Source organism: Ornithorhynchus anatinus, chromosome 19 (genome assembly GCF_004115215.2).
Source record: "Ornithorhynchus anatinus isolate Pmale09 chromosome 19, mOrnAna1.pri.v4, whole genome shotgun sequence".
Taxonomy (NCBI): domain Eukaryota; kingdom Metazoa; phylum Chordata; class Mammalia; order Monotremata; family Ornithorhynchidae; genus Ornithorhynchus; species Ornithorhynchus anatinus.
This window is the reverse complement of record NC_041746.1, coordinates 19,733,313-19,751,569: the sequence shown is the minus strand read 5'-3', so window position 1 is coordinate 19,751,569 and position 18,257 is coordinate 19,733,313. Positions and strand designations below refer to the sequence as shown.

At 47.6% G+C, this 18,257-nt stretch overlaps 1 protein-coding gene across 4 annotated transcripts in view; it reads right to left on the bottom strand.

Moving 5' to 3' along the window:
* Window positions 1-18,257, bottom strand: part of CDK19 (cyclin dependent kinase 19) — a 258,620-nt gene that overhangs the window by 102,371 nt on the left and 137,992 nt on the right. For 3 of the 4 annotated variants that reach the window (XR_003753661.2, XM_029047094.2, XM_029047095.2), the window contains one exon: window positions 5,585-5,695. Coding sequence is in view for 3 of the 4 variants with exons in the window: in XM_029047094.2 (XP_028902927.1) it covers window positions 5,585-5,695 (111 nt within the window). In the remaining variant the exon portion in view is untranslated. Of the gene's footprint in view, window positions 1-2,745; window positions 2,825-5,584; window positions 5,696-18,257 lie in introns of all 4 variants that reach the window. The other variant, XM_029047096.1, reaches the window with a different exon arrangement.

Sequence of the window (18,257 nt, the reverse complement as noted above, 5' to 3'; positions counted from 1 at the left end):
GGTGGTCTCGGCGTGGATGAGTCGGTGGTCGGCGGCCAAAAAGCCGCTAAAGTCGGCGGTCGGTGGCCAAAAGGCTGCTAAAGAGCTGGGCTGGAAACGGGGGGCAGGCAGCCCAAGGAACCACTGCCTGGGAGGAGAGCTCCAGAGTCCATGTGGTGGTCGATTCGGCTGGGAAGAGGGGGCCCGGCGGTCTGAGACTTACCCCCAGGGGAGCAGAGATCCCGGGCCTCTAACCACCATCTCCGATTTAAAAAATGGATTGCCATTTCTCCATGATACTCTCTACCAGGCGGCCATCAGGACAGTTGGCGTGGCCAGACCAATTCCCAAAGACTGACTTGGTATAAAGGCTCAGTGGTAAAAGGTACACTTGCAGCAGAACAGCTGCAGCACCAATAATATCTAGCAGCACTTCATGACTCGGACAAAAATGAGGATTCCAGAAGGGATTCTGTCATGACGTGCAAATCAATTTAAGGAACGTGTTAAACGGGTGCTGGAATGTTAAAGCGGGGAAGATCCAAGGCTATTCAGACTGCCATGAAACCAAGAACTTCTATGTAGTTATATGGCCCTCTACATGTGATCATAAGATCTCTGAAAAGGGAAGGTGGTCCCAGTCTCAGCACAGTCAAGAAGAAACAGATGAAAGATTTCAAAATTACCCATAATATACTACTAATGAAGTTGAGGGCATCAAAACACAGAAAAACTCTCAGCATACGAAGACATCTCACTTGTCCTAACAATTGGGAAATTGCTGAAACATAGCCATGAAACTTGGCAGAGCAGCTAGACTTAATGGCGTTCCCTCATATCCACTGAGATTCCCAAGTGTGGAGGAGACAGCTTCCTTAATCTCTCACACATGCTTCCTTTCAATAAAGGGAACACAGACCCTCAAGGAAGAAAGGTAAAAAGTCAGCTGGCATTTTAATGACTGATTATTTTCATTACGCTCTTAAAAAGTCAGCTGGCATTTTAATGACTGATTATTTTCATTACGCTCTCCCCCTCTAGACTGTAAACTCACTGTGGGCAGGGAAGGAGCCATTATATTGCACTCTCCCAAGCACAGTGCTCAGTACAGTGCTCAGCATCCAGTAAGTGCTCAAAAAAGCGATTGATTGTGCTCAATTGCTAGAAAGACTTGGCCAGTATACTGCAAGACCAGCTCCTGAAGCGTATCATTGACTAAATTTTTCTGGAATCACTCCGTGGCACAGCATACACCCTGCCAAATGTCTGACACAGGGTGAAGAGTGCAGTTTCACCTCACATAAACATCTGGTTACACTTTGATCCAGCTGAGCCAGACAGGCTCCAAGGGAAGACCAAATGTTAACATGCCACAGGGGCTGGGCAACATGTCTTCTAAAAGCAGAAGACAATGGAATTGTAATTGGCAGACTGGGGCCATTACACAGGAAAAACCTCAATGTTACAGTCAACAAGCATAGTATAAAGGGTGGGAGGAAAATGCCTGTCATGGCTGCTCACTGTTATCTAAAAGGGATGCCCATGCTGGTCTTGGCCCATACTCGGACCAAACGCCGACGGAGAATAATCATCCCGTGGTAGGAAATCCTCATCGCCCCTGGGTTGGAAGGCTTAAATGGTGCCAGAGATCTCATCACCCCAGGTTGGAGGGCTTAATGGAAGCATGATCTTGTACAACTAATGTTTTTGAGCTTGCTAATAAATGTTTTCTTACGGTGAAATTGAATATCAAGGTTATTTTGTCGGTGAAGTTGGGTCACAAACACACCCCCGTTCCCTCCCATGATAAGTCCCTAATTGGCCGTAATAGGATGTTACGCAGGCAAAGTGAAGAATTAGCAGCAAGACCACTCTATGGATTTAAAAAAAATCTTACAAAAGCATTTGGCAATATCAATCATATTTATTGAGAACTTACTGTTTGCAGAGCATTGTACTAAGCACTTAGGAGAGTACAATTCCCTAGATCTTCACTCTGGAAGTTGCTTAGTTAGTTTGGATGCCCTGAAAAGTTTGCCATGATTCTGAGGTTACTTCATGTTGGCATGGCTGGCCATGTCAGAATTGGGCATGCCTTGCCTTATCCATCCCTGATCATAAACGAGTTAATGAAAGTATCTAGAATGGGCCCAGCCTTATTTAATTCAGTCCACACAACCATGCTGGGTGATGTAAAAAAGACCCGAATATGAGTGTTTTTGCTCCACTGGGAGACGCTTTCAGTATTAAAGTACCTGAGGTAGTCATTCTAGATTTACTGAACACAGAAGACTCTGTCCTAGAGGAACATACCCAGGAAGGTAGGGAAATGACTGGAAAACGCTTCACTGAATCAGTCAAGCATTACAGACTGGGGATAAGTCTGAAGAAAACCCAGGTAATGTACCAGCCTGCACGAGGAAAGTCATACATTTATCTTGCTAAAGAAGTATCTACATTGACAGCACAGGGCAAATCATTAACATAAGGAAATTCTATCATCTAGGCAGCATCCTAACAATGCAATGAAAGGCAAAGTAGAAGAAAATCACAATCAAAGCAGCCAGCACACAGAATATGGCAGTAGGAGGGTTTTAAGCTGCAAATAAAATTGAAAGCCTATAGTGTCATCAAAGACCGGGATTGCCCACGTACGCCACGTCCCACTCCTAGAAGTCCCAACGGTGTCACGTCTAGGCTACTCTCAACATCAAATGGCAAGGCAGGATCACAAACAATGAAGTCCTCAAACAAAGTCAGTCTCACCTCAACACAGCCGCTCTGGGTAGGACATGGGAGAAGAATGGACGACAGTAGGATACCCAAACAGCTGCTGTACGTTGGGCTGAAATTGGGAAACCAAAAACAAGGAGGACAGAGGAAATGTTTTAAGGACACAGTACTAAAAGCCTCATCTCAGCTGAAAACTGGGAGTCAGTTGCCACACACAGACCAACACGGCACACACTGCAACTAAGAAAGGAATGACTTTTTTCAAGCAAAAGCTTTGTGAGAATTGCGTCAAGAAGACAAAAGCAAAAACAATCCCACTAGACTACAAACCATCTTTGCGGGTGGATAGCGCGTTAGGAACTGTGGATCCTACACTGGCCTTTTTGGCCACAGTGCACCCGTAAGTAAATTTCACCGTCAGTCACGTCTTCAAAAGCGAAGGATAACCACATATTGAGCCCCTACAGCTTTTAAGATAGCAAATAGCAAACCTTCGTTGTATTACAATTTGATAAAGCTGGTACCTTTTCGTCACAATCAATTTTCCACAAAGCCTCTCTGGTGCATTCTCTGATTGTTCAAGAAAACTGGACAGTGGTACACAGAAGTCACTAGGAGTCTGCAGGGGGAAGCCAATGCCTTTTGAGGATCTCGCATGAGACTCATGGGACATATGGAAGCATTTACAGGCAGACTACTTTCCCACACATCTAAAGCCATATTGGTATATACCCCATAATTACTGAGTGCCTATTCTGTGCAAAGCACTGTACAGCGGGCTTGAAAGAGTACAACAGAATCAATACACACAATCCCTGACCTCAAAGGCATGATTATTAATTTTAATCATGTTAATGTCTGAATTATGATTATTCAAGCTTGTGACACTAAGACACAACATTATTATGCTGTGGTCAATCTGTCCATAAATGGGCTCTGAACATGAAAACCTTCTGTGCACTGAAAAATGCACTGCCCTCCTGCCCACCTCCTTGCTTTCTGCATTCCATGTCCTCTCAGGAACCCAACTGGCAAGAAGGATAGAGTGCGTAAACCACTAATCACTGAAATCAATTCCTTTGTGTAGGTTTTGGGTCTTAAAGACAGGACTGGGCCCGATAAGTCCTTTCAGTAGGAGACGGTGTAGAAATACACATCAACCATATACAACTGTAAATGAGTTCTCTAGGCTTCAACTACCTTGAAACCCCCAAATCTACCTTGCCAGCCATGACCTCTCTCTTTCTCTCCAATCCCGCATTTCCTCTTCTCGTCAAGACACTTCTACATTAATGCCCTGCGAACAAACTAAACCTTAACTTGTCTAAAACTCAACTACTCATCTTTCCTCTCACATCCACCTAACTTTTTTAAGGTATTTGTTGAAGGATTACTTTGTGCCAGGAACTGTACTAAGTGCTGGAATAGATACAAGATAATTGGGTTGGACACAGTCCCTGTCCCACATAGGGCTCAGAGCCTTATTCTCCACGCAGATGAGGTAACTAAGGCACAGAGAAGTGAAGTGACTTGCCCAGAGTTACACAGCAGACAGATGCCAGAACTGGGATCAGAACCCAGGTCCTCTAACTCCCAGGCCCATGCTCTTTCCACTAGACCCAACACCACAATACTCCCCATCTCTCAAGCCCCATAACTTTGACATTATCCCTGATTCCTTTCTTGCATTCATTCAATCATATTTATTGAGCGCTTACTGTGTGCAGAGCACTGTACTAAGCGCTTGGAAAGTAGAGTTCGGCAACAAATAGAGAGAATCCCTACCCGAAGGGCTCACAGTCCTCTTTCAACCCTCATATTCATTCTGTCCACCATGTCTTGTTGATTTTTCCCCCAAATATTTTGGGTCTACACCTACTCTTTTCCATTTAAATGTCCCCCGTGCCGTTCCTTTCACTTCTCTTATCTCCACTTGGTTACTCCATCACTCTCCTCACTGTCATCACTGTCTCCAGTTTCTTCTCTCTCCAGTTCACACTTCATTCTGCTGCCTGGGTCATTTTTCTAAAACATCGTTCTGCTCATCTCTCTCCACGTCTCAAAAACCTCAAATGGTTGCTCATCCCATTCCACCTCAAGCAGAAAATTACTTTTTTTATGGTATTTGTTAAGCACTTACTCTGTGCCAGGCATGGTACTAAGCACTGGGGTATGTACAAACTAATCAGGTTGGAGAAAATCCATAGCCTACATTGGGCTCAAAGTCTAAATCCCCATTTTCCAGTTGAGATAACTGAAGTACAGAGAAGTTAAGTACTTACTACTGAATTTAAGGCACTCGATCAACTCCATCCTCCGTTCTTATCTACTCTTTTCTCCCATTATATCTCAGCTCACACTCTTCATTCCCAAGATAAGCTACTAACCGTGCCTCAGTTCTCACCTCTCCTGCCATCAACCTCTTCCTTACACTATTCCTCCTGTCTGGAACTCTCTCCCCTTTCAAATTTTCAAAGCCCCACTGAAATCACACTTCCAGATCTTCCCTGATTAACTTCTATTCTCCACTGCTTATGTCCACGACCAACTGTTCAGCACCTTTGCACCACCTGAGCCCATAAACGCTCACAACCTTGCAGAGCACTTAGGTAAAAATTGCACAAACACTATTATTTAAGCACCAACTCGTATCCCTAGAAGCTTTTCCTTCTTCCTCCTATCTGTAATTTATTTCAGCGTCTGTCTCTCCAGCTAGGTTGTAAGCTTCTTAAGGGCAGGGGTCATGTCTACTAACTCTACTGTACTCTCCCAAGGGCTTAGCACAGTACTCTGTCCACAGTAGACACTCATAGTGATTTAACCAGCTACATCAAACGTGCCTTTCAAAAGTCAAGGAAAAGTTTCCACTTACCCACAAATCATGTTCTGCATAATCGAACAGAAGCCAAACCTTTCGGTCACTGTGAGAAAGGAACACCTTTTGTAACGCAATCACGTTGGGGTGCTTCAATTCTCGTAAAAGCTGCAAATAAAGAGAAATAGATTAGCACGTCTGCTGAGGGGGAGATATTTGATCATTTGACCACTCTAACTCATTATAAACTGAAGTAATACACATAATGTGCCAATTGGGAAAAAGCCATGGTTACCCAGTATAATTGGCTCGAATGTTTTTTCCAAAATATACTGATTGTGACCTTTTTCTCCATTCTACTGTAAACGTTTTCAAAAATACATATTGAGAAAGTATATAAACAGTTACTTCTACTTAGCAGCCATACTTCAGTGGCACAATATTCTTAGTAATACGTCTTGACTCGGGTAATTGCTACTTCCAGTAAGCTGAAAGAAAAACTTTAGTTCGGAGACTGACCTATTTGCCTAGATCTCCTAATACATTGTAAACTAGATTGCAAACTCTTTCAGGGAAGGAATTATGTCTACTAACTACTGTACTCTCTCGAGACCTTAGTTACATGCTCCGAACGGAGTATATGCTCAATGAATATTCTTGATTGACTGAAAGATATTGATTGATCGAAAGATATAAATATATGGAGTTGCGAGGTTGGTGACTTCTCAGAAAGGCTGTAAGATTCCCCCTTAGAGTGTAAACTCCCCTCTAGACTTAAACTACTTGTGGGCAGGGATCACATCTACCAACTCTAGTGTACTGAACTCTCCCAAGAGCCCAGAAGAGTGCTAGGCACAGAGTTAGCATTTATTCATTACCAATGCTTGATTGATTTTTTCAATGTGATGTTAGAATACCCCTTCCACTGTAAACTCCTTGAGGGTAGAGTACATGTATTTTGCTTCTATTCTCCCAAACACTTAGTACAATCACTGTATTGACGTCAATGGGCATTCAATAAATACCACTGAATTATTTTTAAAAACCAAATATACATCGTCTAAAATATTTTCAGAGGTTTCATTTGACAAACTCAGAATAACTTTTGCACATCTGAAGATGACACTCCTAATGGAATGAGCCTGAGAAAAACGTGCGTGCAGTCCTTTCCACACTGATCACTCATGTGGTCTTTCTTCTGTTCTCACCTGAGAAGGCTGTTTGCACACCTTGCCTGTGACGCAGCTCTGTCTTTTTGCCCCAACATACACTGTGATGTTACCGGGGGGAAGGGGAAGGGTTTGGCCCTAAATCCAGGCTGAAAGAGCCTTTCCCACCTCTGGAGTCACTTCAGGATCACCTGGACATTGGTCAGCCTGTGCTAGCTCCTAAAGCCACCCAGTTAGCCTGTGTGATGCATAATAACCGTGGTATTTGTTAAGCACTTACTATGTGCCAAGCATAATTCTAAGCACCTGGCTAGATTCAAGGTAAATGGTTTGGACACAACCCCTGGCCCACCTAGAGCTCACAGTCGTAATCCCCATTTTCCAGATGAGGTCACTGAGGCACAGAGCAGTGAAGTGACTTGCCAAGGTCACACTGCAGACATGCGGTGGAGCTGGGATTAGAACCCTCTGATTCCCAGGCTCATGCTCTTTCCACTAGGCCACCCTAGAGTTTGGGGCACCCTACCCACTGCTCCCCAAGTCCTTATGTACCTTATGCTGCTGCCGTCATTCTACAGATGAAGCCAAGGTAACTCCCCAAGCCTTCGGGGCCTGGTTCTGGGGCAGACAAAGCACTCCCTCCTGCTCCTGCGGATCCCCGCTCCACCTGTCTCCCCGGCACCTGGAGCTTCTTCCCCAGACCCTGCTGCAGTCAGACACCAAGGTCAGGGATCGCTAATATAATATTCAGTGTGTTCCTAACAATCTCGATCTCGCCTGTCTCACCGCCACTCCTATCTCACCAGGACGTGGGGCCCTGCCTCTGGCCTGGAACACCCTCCCTCCTCAAATCCAACAGACAATTACTCTCCCCTGCTTCAAAGCCTTGTTGAAGGCCTATCTCCTCCAAGAGGCCTTCGGAGACCAAGCCCCACTTTTCTTCATCTCCCACTCCCTTCTGGGTCACCCTTTGCTCTTCCCCACCTCTCAGCCCCACGACACTAATGTACATATCTGTCATTTATTTATTTGCATTAATGCCTTTCTTCCCTCCCCACCCAGGACTGTAAGCTCGTTATGGGCAGGGAATGTCACTGTTTTTTGTTGTGTTGCACTTTCCCAAGTGCTTAGAACAGTGCTCTGCATACAGTAGGTGCTCAATAAATACCCTTGACTGACTTAATGAATGAATGAACGAACAAGGTAACAACCAAAACAAATCTAGTTCAAACCACCACTTCCCCCTTCAGACCTGCTATACTTCCCTATAGATGCCCCGTGGCTCGCATTCTTCTCTCCTTCCGAGGCAGGAGCCTCACACCTCCATAGCCTTGGCCACTAGTCCCTGAACCTCCGGGTCCACACTGATCCTCCATGTGTCCAACCAGAGACCACAGCATGAGCTCTTCCCATGTCCTAATCTCCCCAGCCCAAAGCTCACTTCCCTCATCCTCAAAATGGCCAAGAGTCTCTTTCTTCCCCCATCTTGTCCCCTTTACTTCCTCCGCACCCCTTCTCTCGGATTGATTCGGTGATATATTCAGGGAGAAGTACCATGAAGTGACTCTTCTGGCTTCCTCCTCGCTTTCCTAAGTATAGGGACCAGTAGAATCGATCAATCAAACAATCGCATTTATCGGACACTTGCTGTGTGCAGAACACTGTATTAAGCACTTGGGAGAGTTCAATATAACAGAGTTGGTAGACAGGTTCCTTGTCCACACAGAGCTTTCAGTCTAGAGGGGGAGACATACATTAATGTCATCGATCAATGGTATTTACTGAGCACTTACTGTGTGCAGAACTCTGTACTAAGCGCTACGGAGAGTATAATGCAACAGAGTTGGCAGGTGTGTTCCCTGCCCACCATGAGCTTACAGCCTAGAGGGGGAGACAGACATTAATACAAATAATTTATAATATATAATTTATATAGATAAGTGTCTTGGGGCAAATTAAAGGTGAAAATCCAAGTTCAAGGGTAACGCAGAAGGGAGTGGGAGAAGAGGAAAAGAGGGCTTAGTTGGGGAAAGCCTGCTGGAGGAGATGGGGCTTTAATAAGCTTTGAAGGTGGGGAGAGTGATCATCTGTCAAATACGAAGAGGGAGGGAGTTCCTGGCCAGAGGCAGGAGGTGGGAAAAGGGTCGGCGGTGCGTTAGATGAGGCTACGATACAGTGAATAAGTTGGCATTAGAGGAGTGAAGTGTCCAGGCTGAGTTGTATAGGAAACCAGAGAGGTAATGTAGGTGAGGAGAAGGTTATAGAATGTTTTAAAGCCAACAGTTAAGAGTTTCTGTTTGACATGGAGGTGGGTGGGCAAGCTCTGGAGGTACTTGAGGAATGGGGAAACACGGACCAAATTCTGCAGAAAAATGATCTGGACAGCAAAGTGACTAATGGACTGAAATGAGGAGAGACAGGAGGCAGAGAAGTCAGCAAGAAGGCTGATGCAGGTTTCAAGGCAACATAGGCTACGTGCTTGGACGTGGCAGTTGGAATGGAGTAGAAAGGGTGACTTTTAGTGATGTTATGGAGGTTGAGCCAACAGGATTTGGTGACAGATTGAATACGTGGGCTGAATGAGAGAGGTGAATCGAGGATAACGCTAAGGTTACAGGACTGTTGGACAAAGAGGATGGTGCTGTTGTCTACAGTGTCAGGAGGAGGGACAGGGTTTAGGGGAGAAGATGAAGAGTTCTGTTTTGGACATGTTAAGTTTGAGATGTTGGAGGGAACTCCAAATAAAGAGGTCCTGAAGGCAGGAGAAAAAGGGAGACAGCAGAGAAAGAGAGAGAATAGGGCTGGAGATGTAGATTTGGGAATCATTTGCATAGAGATGCTATTTGAAGCCATGGGAGCCATTGAGTTCTCCAAAGGAGTGGGTGGAGATAGAGAATAGAAGGGGACCTTGGAATAAGCCTTGAGAAATTCCTACAGTTGGGGGGTGAGAGGCAGAGGAGGAGCTCGTGAAAGAGAAGAGGAAGGGACTGGGAGGAAGAGAAGAGGAGAGCAGGGGAGATTTTATTCAGATCATGCCGAAGGAAATGCTTGTGCCTCTCTCTCTCTCTCTCACATAGACACACACAATAATTTTACCCCCAAAAAGGTCACTTTTTCTGATAAATACTAACATGGTCAACATGCTGTTTTCACTTGGGAACATCAACATATGTATTTTTTTAGTGTTTGCAATGGAATGGAGAAAAACACCCCATCAGAATACTTTGGGAGAGTTTTTAAGAGCCAATATAAATACACATGTAAGCACGGGTGTCTCCAGAGCCTTGGTGTTGGCAAAAACCAGCTTCTGAACATGGATCCCCAAGATTTTGATGACATTTTCCCCATTGAAAGTACTTGTCCATAGGACTAGAAATGCTTTTTTATCCTCTAACCTTTCAAGACTCATCCACGCCGAGACCACCCCCCTCTCCCGGGAAGCTGAGCCTTGTCATCGCCCGGACCCTTGGAGCCATTACCTCGTGGGCTCGGGATCTCTGCTCCCCTGAGGCGCAGCCTCGGCCCACCCGGCCCCTGCCCCGATTCCCGACAAGCCCCCTTCGCCTACCGCTTGCTGACTCATCTGCGCTTCCTCCGCCTCCACCGGGGAGCTGAGCCTCAGATCGCCCAGACCCGCGCCCGCCTCAGCCTTTCGCAACCTGGACCTCCACACCCCTGCTCGGGAACTCCGACACTAAGGATCTTCGCCCCCACAGACCCCCAGCCAACAGCTTCCAGTCCACCCCCCCCCCCCCCCCGGCTCGGGCCCGGGGACATTGCGCTCCCCTTCTCGATCCTGGGGACATTGCGCTCCCCTTCTCGGCCCCAAGGACATTGTGTCCTCGGGGGACATTGTGTCCCCCTGCTCGGGCCCGGGGACATTGTGCTCCCCAACCGCTCCCCCACTCCGCCTGAGGCGGCCATTTTGGGAAGCCCCCACTCTGCCTGAGGTGGCCATTTTGGGAAGGCCTCACTCCCTCTTCCCTCTTGAGGGGATTCATCTCTCCCGCCCCCGCCCCGGGCGACGACGTCCTTGTTCTCACCATGTTACCTTACCTTAGCCACCGCCTACGGCCGCCACCCACCCTGGACAACCTCAGGGCCCCCTCGCCGCCACAGGGTTATTTGGTCATGAGCTCTGGGACTCTCTCGGCCGCTGGCCGCTTGACTTTGAGTCTGATTGGGTAGGGTCGGCTCGTCCCCCGACCCTGGTCATCGCCTGCTTATTAACACTATTGTAGTGTGCCTTACTGCACACCCGCCCTTCCCCCCCCCCCTTGCACCCACAGCTACTTTCAAGTGTGGCCTCTGGAACCGCCGCTCTATTACAGGTAAGCTACCTTTCATCCATGACCTTTTCCTCTCTCGCTCTCTCCTCCTCCTCGCCCTATCGGAAACGTGGCTCTCTCCCGAAGACACGGTCTCCGCCGCCGCTCTCTCCAGCGGAGGCCTCTCCTTCTCCCACTCCCCCAGACTCACCGGTAAGGGAGGAGGCGTCGGCTTCCTCCTCTCGCCCCGTTGCCGCTTCCGCACTATCCCCCCTCCCCCCACCCTGTCCTTCCTCTCCTTCGAAGCCCATATCATTCGCCTCTACCACCCCCTCCAGTTACTTGTCGCTGTCATCTACCGCCCTCCCGGTCCCACCTCCGACTTCTTCAACCACCTTGACCCCTTTCTCACCTTCCTTCTCTCCTTCTCTCTGCCCACTCTGATCCTCGGAGACTTCAACATCCATTTGGATGTACCCGACGACTCCTCTGCCGCCCGCCTGCTATCCCTCCTCGACTCTGCCGACCTCCTCCTCCACCATACCGCGCCCACTCACCGACTCAGTCACACCCTCGATCTCGTCATCTCCTACCGTTGCACTATCTCCTCCCTCACCAACTCTGAAATCCCTCTCTCTGACCATAACCTTCTCACCTGCCTCATCTCTCACACTCCCTCCCCCTGCAAATCTTCGCTACTGCCCCACAGAGACCTCCGCTCTCTCGATCCCATCCGTCTTTCCAATAGCATCTCTCCTCACCTTGCCGCCCTGTCCTCTCTTTCCACTCTCGACGATCAGGTCTCCGCTCTCAACTCCAACCTCTCTACTCATCTCGACTCTCTCGCCCCCCTTTCCCTCCGCCGCTCTCGCTCCACTAACCCACAGCCCTGGATCACCTCCTCCGTCCGCCTCCTACGCTCCTATGCTCGAGCTGCTGAGCGCTGCTGGCGAAAGTCCAAGCACCAAGCCGACCTCACACACTTCAAATTTATCCTTTCCTGCCTTAACTCTGCCCTCTCCTCCGCCAGGCAAAGCTTCTTCTCCTCCCTCATCGACACCCATGCCCGTCACCCCCGCCGATTGTTCCGGACCTTTAACTCTCTCCTTAGGCCCCCTGTTCCTCCCCCTCCCCCATCTCTCACCCCCAATGATCTGGCCACCTATTTCCTCATGAAAATCAACACGATCAGGTCTGAGCTCCCCAAAGTCACCCCTCCGCCTCTCCCCTCCCCCCCAACAACCCCCTCCCCTACTTTCCCATCCTTCCCTGCAGTATCCTCAGAGGAGATCTCCTCCCTCCTCGCAAGTGCCACCCCCTCCACCTGCGCCTCGGACCCCATTCCCTCTCACCTTATTAAAACCATCAGCCCTGCCCTCCTCCCTTCCTTAACTTCTATTTTTAACCACTCAACCTCCAAGGGCTCCTTCCCCTCTGCCTTCAAACATGCCCACGTCTCCCCCATCCTAAAAAGACCCACTCTTGACCCCACTTCCCCCTCCAGTTATCGTCCTATCTCCCTACTACCCTTCCTTTCCAAAATCCTAGAACGAGTCGTCTACAATCGATGCTTAGAATTCCTTAACTCCCATTCTCTCCTAGACCCCCTCCGCTCTGGCTTCCGTCCCCTCCACTCTACCGAGACTGCTCTCTCTAAGGTCACCCGTGACCTCCTTCTTGTCAAATCCAATGGCTCCTACTCCATTCTAATCCTCCTTGACCTCTCTGCTGCCTTTGACACTGTCGACCATCCCCTCCTCCTCCATACCTTATCTCACCTTGGCTTCACGGACTCTGTCCTCTCCTGGTTCTCCTCTTACCTCTCTGGCCGATCATTCTCGGTCTCCTACGCTGGAGCTTCCTCCCCCTCCCATCCTTTAACTGTTGGAGTTCCTCAAGGGTCAGTTCTTGGCCCTCTTCTGTTCTCCATTTACACTCACTCCCTCGGTGAACTCATTCGCTCTCACGGCTTTGACTACCATCTCTACGCAGATGACACGCAGATCTACATCTCCGCCCCTGTCCTCTCCCCCTCCCTTCAGGCTCGCATCTCCTCCTGCCTCCAGGACGTCTCCACCTGGATGTCGGCCCACCACCTAAAACAACATGAGCAAGACTGAGCTCCTCATCTTCCCTCCCAAACCCGGTCCTCTCCCAGACTTCTCTATCACCGTGGATGGCACGACCATCCTTCCCGTCTCTCGGGCCCGCAATCTCGGTGTCATCCTTGACTCGTCTCTCTCGTTCACCCCACACATCCTATCCGTTACCGAGACCTGCCGGTTTCACCTCTACAATATCGCCAAGATCCACCCTTTCCTCTCCACCCAAACGGCTACCTTACTGTTACGGGCTCTCGTTATATCCCGGCTAGACTACTGTGTCAGCCTTCTCTCTGACCTCCCTTCCTCCTCTCTCGCCCTGCTCCGGTCTATTCTTTACTCCGCTGCCTGGCTCATCTTCCTGCAGAAACGATCTGGGCATGTCACTCCCCTTCTTAAACAACTCCAGTGGTTGCCTATCAACCTCCACTCCAAACAAAAACTCCTCACTCTAGGCTTCAAGGCTCTCCATCACCTTGCCCCTTCCAACCTCTCCTCCCTTCTCTCTTTCTACCACCCACCCCGCACGCTCCGCTCCTCTGCCGCCCACCTCCTCACCGTCCCTCGGTCTCGCCTATCCCGCCGTCGACCCCTGGGTCACGTCCTCCCGCGGTCCTGGAACGCCCTCCCTCCTCACCTCCGCCAAATTGATTCTTTTCCCCTCTTCAAAACCCTACTTAAAACTCACCTCCTCCAAGAGGCCTTCCCAGACTGAGCTCCTCTTCTCCCTCTACTCCCTCCGCCATCCCCCCTTTACCTCTCCGCAGCTTAACCCTCTTTTTCCCCTTTTCCCTCTGCTCCTCCACCTCTCCCTTCCCATCCCCACAGCACTGTACTCGTCCGCTCAACTGTATATATTTTCGTTACCCTATTTATTTTGTTAATGAATTGTACATCGCCTTGATTCTATTTAGTTGCCATTGTTTTTAAGAGATGTTCTTCCCCTTGACTCTATTTATTGCCATTGTTCTTGTCTGTCCGTCTCCCCCGATTAAACTGTAAGCCCGTCAAACGGCAGGGACTGTCTCTGTTGCCAACTTGTTCACCCCAAGCGCTTAGTACAGTGCTCTGCACATAGTAAGCGCTCAATAAATACTATTGAATGAATGAATGAAAAGTCTGTGATTTTCCATCAATCAATGATATTTTTTGAGTATTTACTGTTTGCAGAGCATTGTCATAAGCATATGGGAGAGTACAATACAATACAGTTAGTTGACATGATATCTGCCCACAAGGAATTTACAGTCTAGAGATTATGCTACTAGAAAGATGGATCAGTGAAAGGATAATGTCAAAGACAAATGTCATTTTAACATACAAATGTTAATAATAATACTAATAATAATGATGGTATTTAAGTGCTTACTATGTACCACACACTATTATAAGTGCTGGGTAGATACAAGCTAATCAGATTGTCCCACGTGGGGCTCACAGAGAAGCAGCGTGGCTCAATGGAAAGAGCCTGGGCTTGGGAGTCTGAGGTCATGGGTTCGAATCCCAGTTCTGCCACTTGTCAGCTGTGTGACTGTGGGCAAGTCATTTAACTTCTCTGGGCCTCAGTTACCTCATCTGTAAAATGTGGATTAAGACTGTGAGCCTCACATGGGACAACCCGATTACCCTGTATCTACTGCAGCGCTTAGAATAGTGCTCTACACATAGTAAGAGCTTAAATACCAAAATTATTATTATTACTATTAATCTCCATTATGCAGATGAGGTAACAGGCCCAGAAAAGTTAAGCGACTTGCCCAAAGTCACTCAGATGACAGGTGGCGGAGCCGGGATTAGAACCCATGACATCCATGACTCCCAAGCCCGTGCTCTTTCCACTAAGCAACGCTGATTTTCCAACAAAACTGACTCCTGTCTGGGGACACTTCCATTCGGCAAAATGGGTGTTTTTTAAATACATTACTTTCCAAGCTACCTAGTTCAGGGTTAAGAGGAACCAGGACCGTCTGGACAGGAAGTCCTCTACAGTTGTGGCGAGCTGCGTTTCAGATGACTCTGAGCTTACACTGTATTTCAGGTTTACAAGAATGCCAGGCTTATCAGGTAAGAATTGCATAGTCTCACCCTGTCCCTTCGCGGAACCTTCCTGTTCTCACCATGCTTGCACCAGGTCTCCTCATTTTCCCAATCCTGTTCCATGTAGCTCCTGGTCTTCTCTTTCCAGGGCTGTTAAGCCTGGAGGCCAGTCCAGAGTGGAATGTCGGGGTGGGGGGAGGATTTGCTATGCAGCTCTCTCCTCCCCCCACCCAAATAATTCCTCACTTCCCTGCCTAGGCTGGTGTTATCAAAATCGTAGATGTCGGCAACCTACAGAGAGGCTTTGCAGCCTTTTCTCCCACCCCTGAGCATCCTCTCGGCAGCCCACCCACTCTGGTTTCAGAGATCAGGAACCACTACTAGCTGTGAGACAGACAATTAGTACCAGATGTTCTGCATAGACGGATTCCTGGAGACTCCAATCAAGAACTCCTCAAAATGTCCCTCCAAATCACCTCCAAACTCCTTGGAGGCCTACCCAATCAGACCCACGCAGGAGCCCATGAGGAACTGAGGCACACAGAAGTTACGCCATTTGCCCAAGGTCACGCGGCAGGCAAGCGGCAGACCCGGGATTAGAACCGTGGTCCTCTGACTCCCAGCCCATGCTCCTTCCATTAGGTCACACTGCTTCTCAGTTTGGGCTATATTACATTTTGAGGTGCTAGAGGGGCATTCAGATTGCAGTGTCCTGGGGGTGGGGAAAGATACAGATCCCGGGAAAGAAGATTAGGGTAGGGAGTGAATGCCAATGAAGAAATGAAGAGGACTCAGAACAGAGCCTTGAGGAACACCCACAGTTAGGGAGAGGGAGGCAGAGGAATCAAAAAACAGATGGATTAAAACATCTCTATGTTTTAGATCATTTGTAAGTAGAGATAATGCACATTATTTTTACAGTGCAGGAATGCATTATAGTTTCTTACGTATTTCTAAGTTTTCTATGTGATTCTGTAATTTTGATTGCTATTTATAATAATAATTATGCTATCTGTTAAGTGCTTACTATTTCCCAAGCACTGTATTAAGCAACTGGTTATAATATAGGATAATCGGGTCGGACACAGTCCCCGTCCTCCTTGGGGCTAACAACTGAAGTAGGAAGGAGAACAGGTATTTATTCCCTATTTTACAGATGGGGGAGCTGAGGCACAGATAAGTGACTTGCCCAAGGTCATATAACAAGCAAGTGGCAGAGCCAGGATTAGAACCCAGGTCCTCTAACTCCCAGCCTCATGTTCTTTCTCCTAGGCTATGAGGCATCTCTATGTGTCCAATGACGCCACTTGCGGTTATGGGACAATCAGATGGACAAATCAACACATTCAATCTGCCGGGCCCACATGTAGCATAATGACATCATGGAGAATATTTTGGAGACACCCTATGCCTCCAACCTAACCCTTCTCATCTAAAAACACTTGCCTCACTCTTCTTCCCTCCCTGAGAACCATCTTCATTCAGTCACTTATTCTCTGACAGCTTCCTCCCCTTGGCTTTCAAGCCCGCTCACGTCTTCCCTCTCCCTTATAGACCTCTCCCTTTTCCAGGAAACACCATCCAACTTTGATTTTTCTGGAACAGTTATCTCCTGTTTCTTACCTCCATGGCTGTTATCAGTTTTTTTTTTCCACTGGATACTCCTCTGCCTCCCTCTCCCTAGATGTGGGTGTTCCTCAAGGTTCTATTCTGAGTCCCCTTCACTTCTCCATTGGCACTCATTCTGTACCCTAATCTTCTTCCCCAGGATTTGTATTTCTCCCTATCGTCAGGATGGCACAATATGAATGACCCTCTAAGCACCTCAAAATGAACTGAACTGAGAAGCAGTGTTGCCTTGCGAAAAGGGCATGGGAGTCAGAGGACCTGGGTTCTAATCCTGGGTCTGTCACTTGCCCGCTAGGTGACTTTGGTCAAGTCTCTTAACTTCTCTGTGTCTCAGTTCCTCATCTGTGAAATGAGGATTAAATCCTACTCCCCATTACCTAGACCGTGAGCCCCACGTGGGACTGGGATGGTGTACAACCTGATTTGCTTGTATCCATCCCATCACTTAGCAAAGTGCCTGGCACATAGTAAGCACTTAACAAATACTGTCCCTATTATTACTATTATATTTCTACCCCAGTCCTTAGTACAGTGCTTGGCACACAGTAAGTGCTTAACAAATACCATTTTCTTAAAAACTACATTTCTCATCTTACTTCCTAAAGTTTCTTCTTTCTAACTTTCCACTGTTGGCGACACCATCATCCTCTCTGCCCTCAATGCTTACCCTTGTTTGACTTTTGACATTCAAACGCTTAGTACAGGGCTTTGCACGCAGTTAGCACTCAGTAAATATGATTAATGAATAAATAATTCAAATCCTACATTTTCTTCTCTAAATCCATTTGGCTTTTCTTCTATGATACCTTCGGCCGTTCCCCTCTTTCATTTTGATTATCTTGTATCTACCCCAATGCTTGGCACATAGTAAGAGCTTAACAAGGACAATAATAATAATTATAACAATAATTCTTTCGTGCATAAAGATGCCCAAATTGTCTTTGTAAAACACACTTCACATCACTCCCAGACTTCTCAGAAGTCCCCAGTGACTTACATGGGAAAAAATGTCTAACCTCAATTTAAAGGTTCTCCATCAGCTGGGTTTCTTCCTTTCCCTCTGCTTTCTTCTCATGCTACCCTACAATTTATTGTCTGCACCCCTCCCACACAGTCTCCCAGAGTCCATGTTGCCCTCAATGCTTCTAACTCCAGCCCTTAGCATTCATCTGTCATTCTTGGGTATGACATAAGCATATCCAAGGATCTGGAAGGGGGCAGACAATCCAGGACGGCATAAGAAATCTTTTTAAAACGTGGTGAAGAGCATTCTAAAACAATGCACCTTGGAGATGTACTGTCGGGAGACCACTACAACAGGCCGGTTTGACCGGAGTAATCAGGAGAGGAATTGCTCTTCTCGACCAATGCTTTATGAAGAGTACGACGCAAGGCGGTGGCCTTATAAACGGAAAAAGTCATTCTATGGGACAAACTCGTTAATGCAGCAAACTATGCAGAGTGGAGTATTGGTCACATTGTTCGATTCGACTGCCTGCACTTGTATAGAGAGAGTCTCACTATC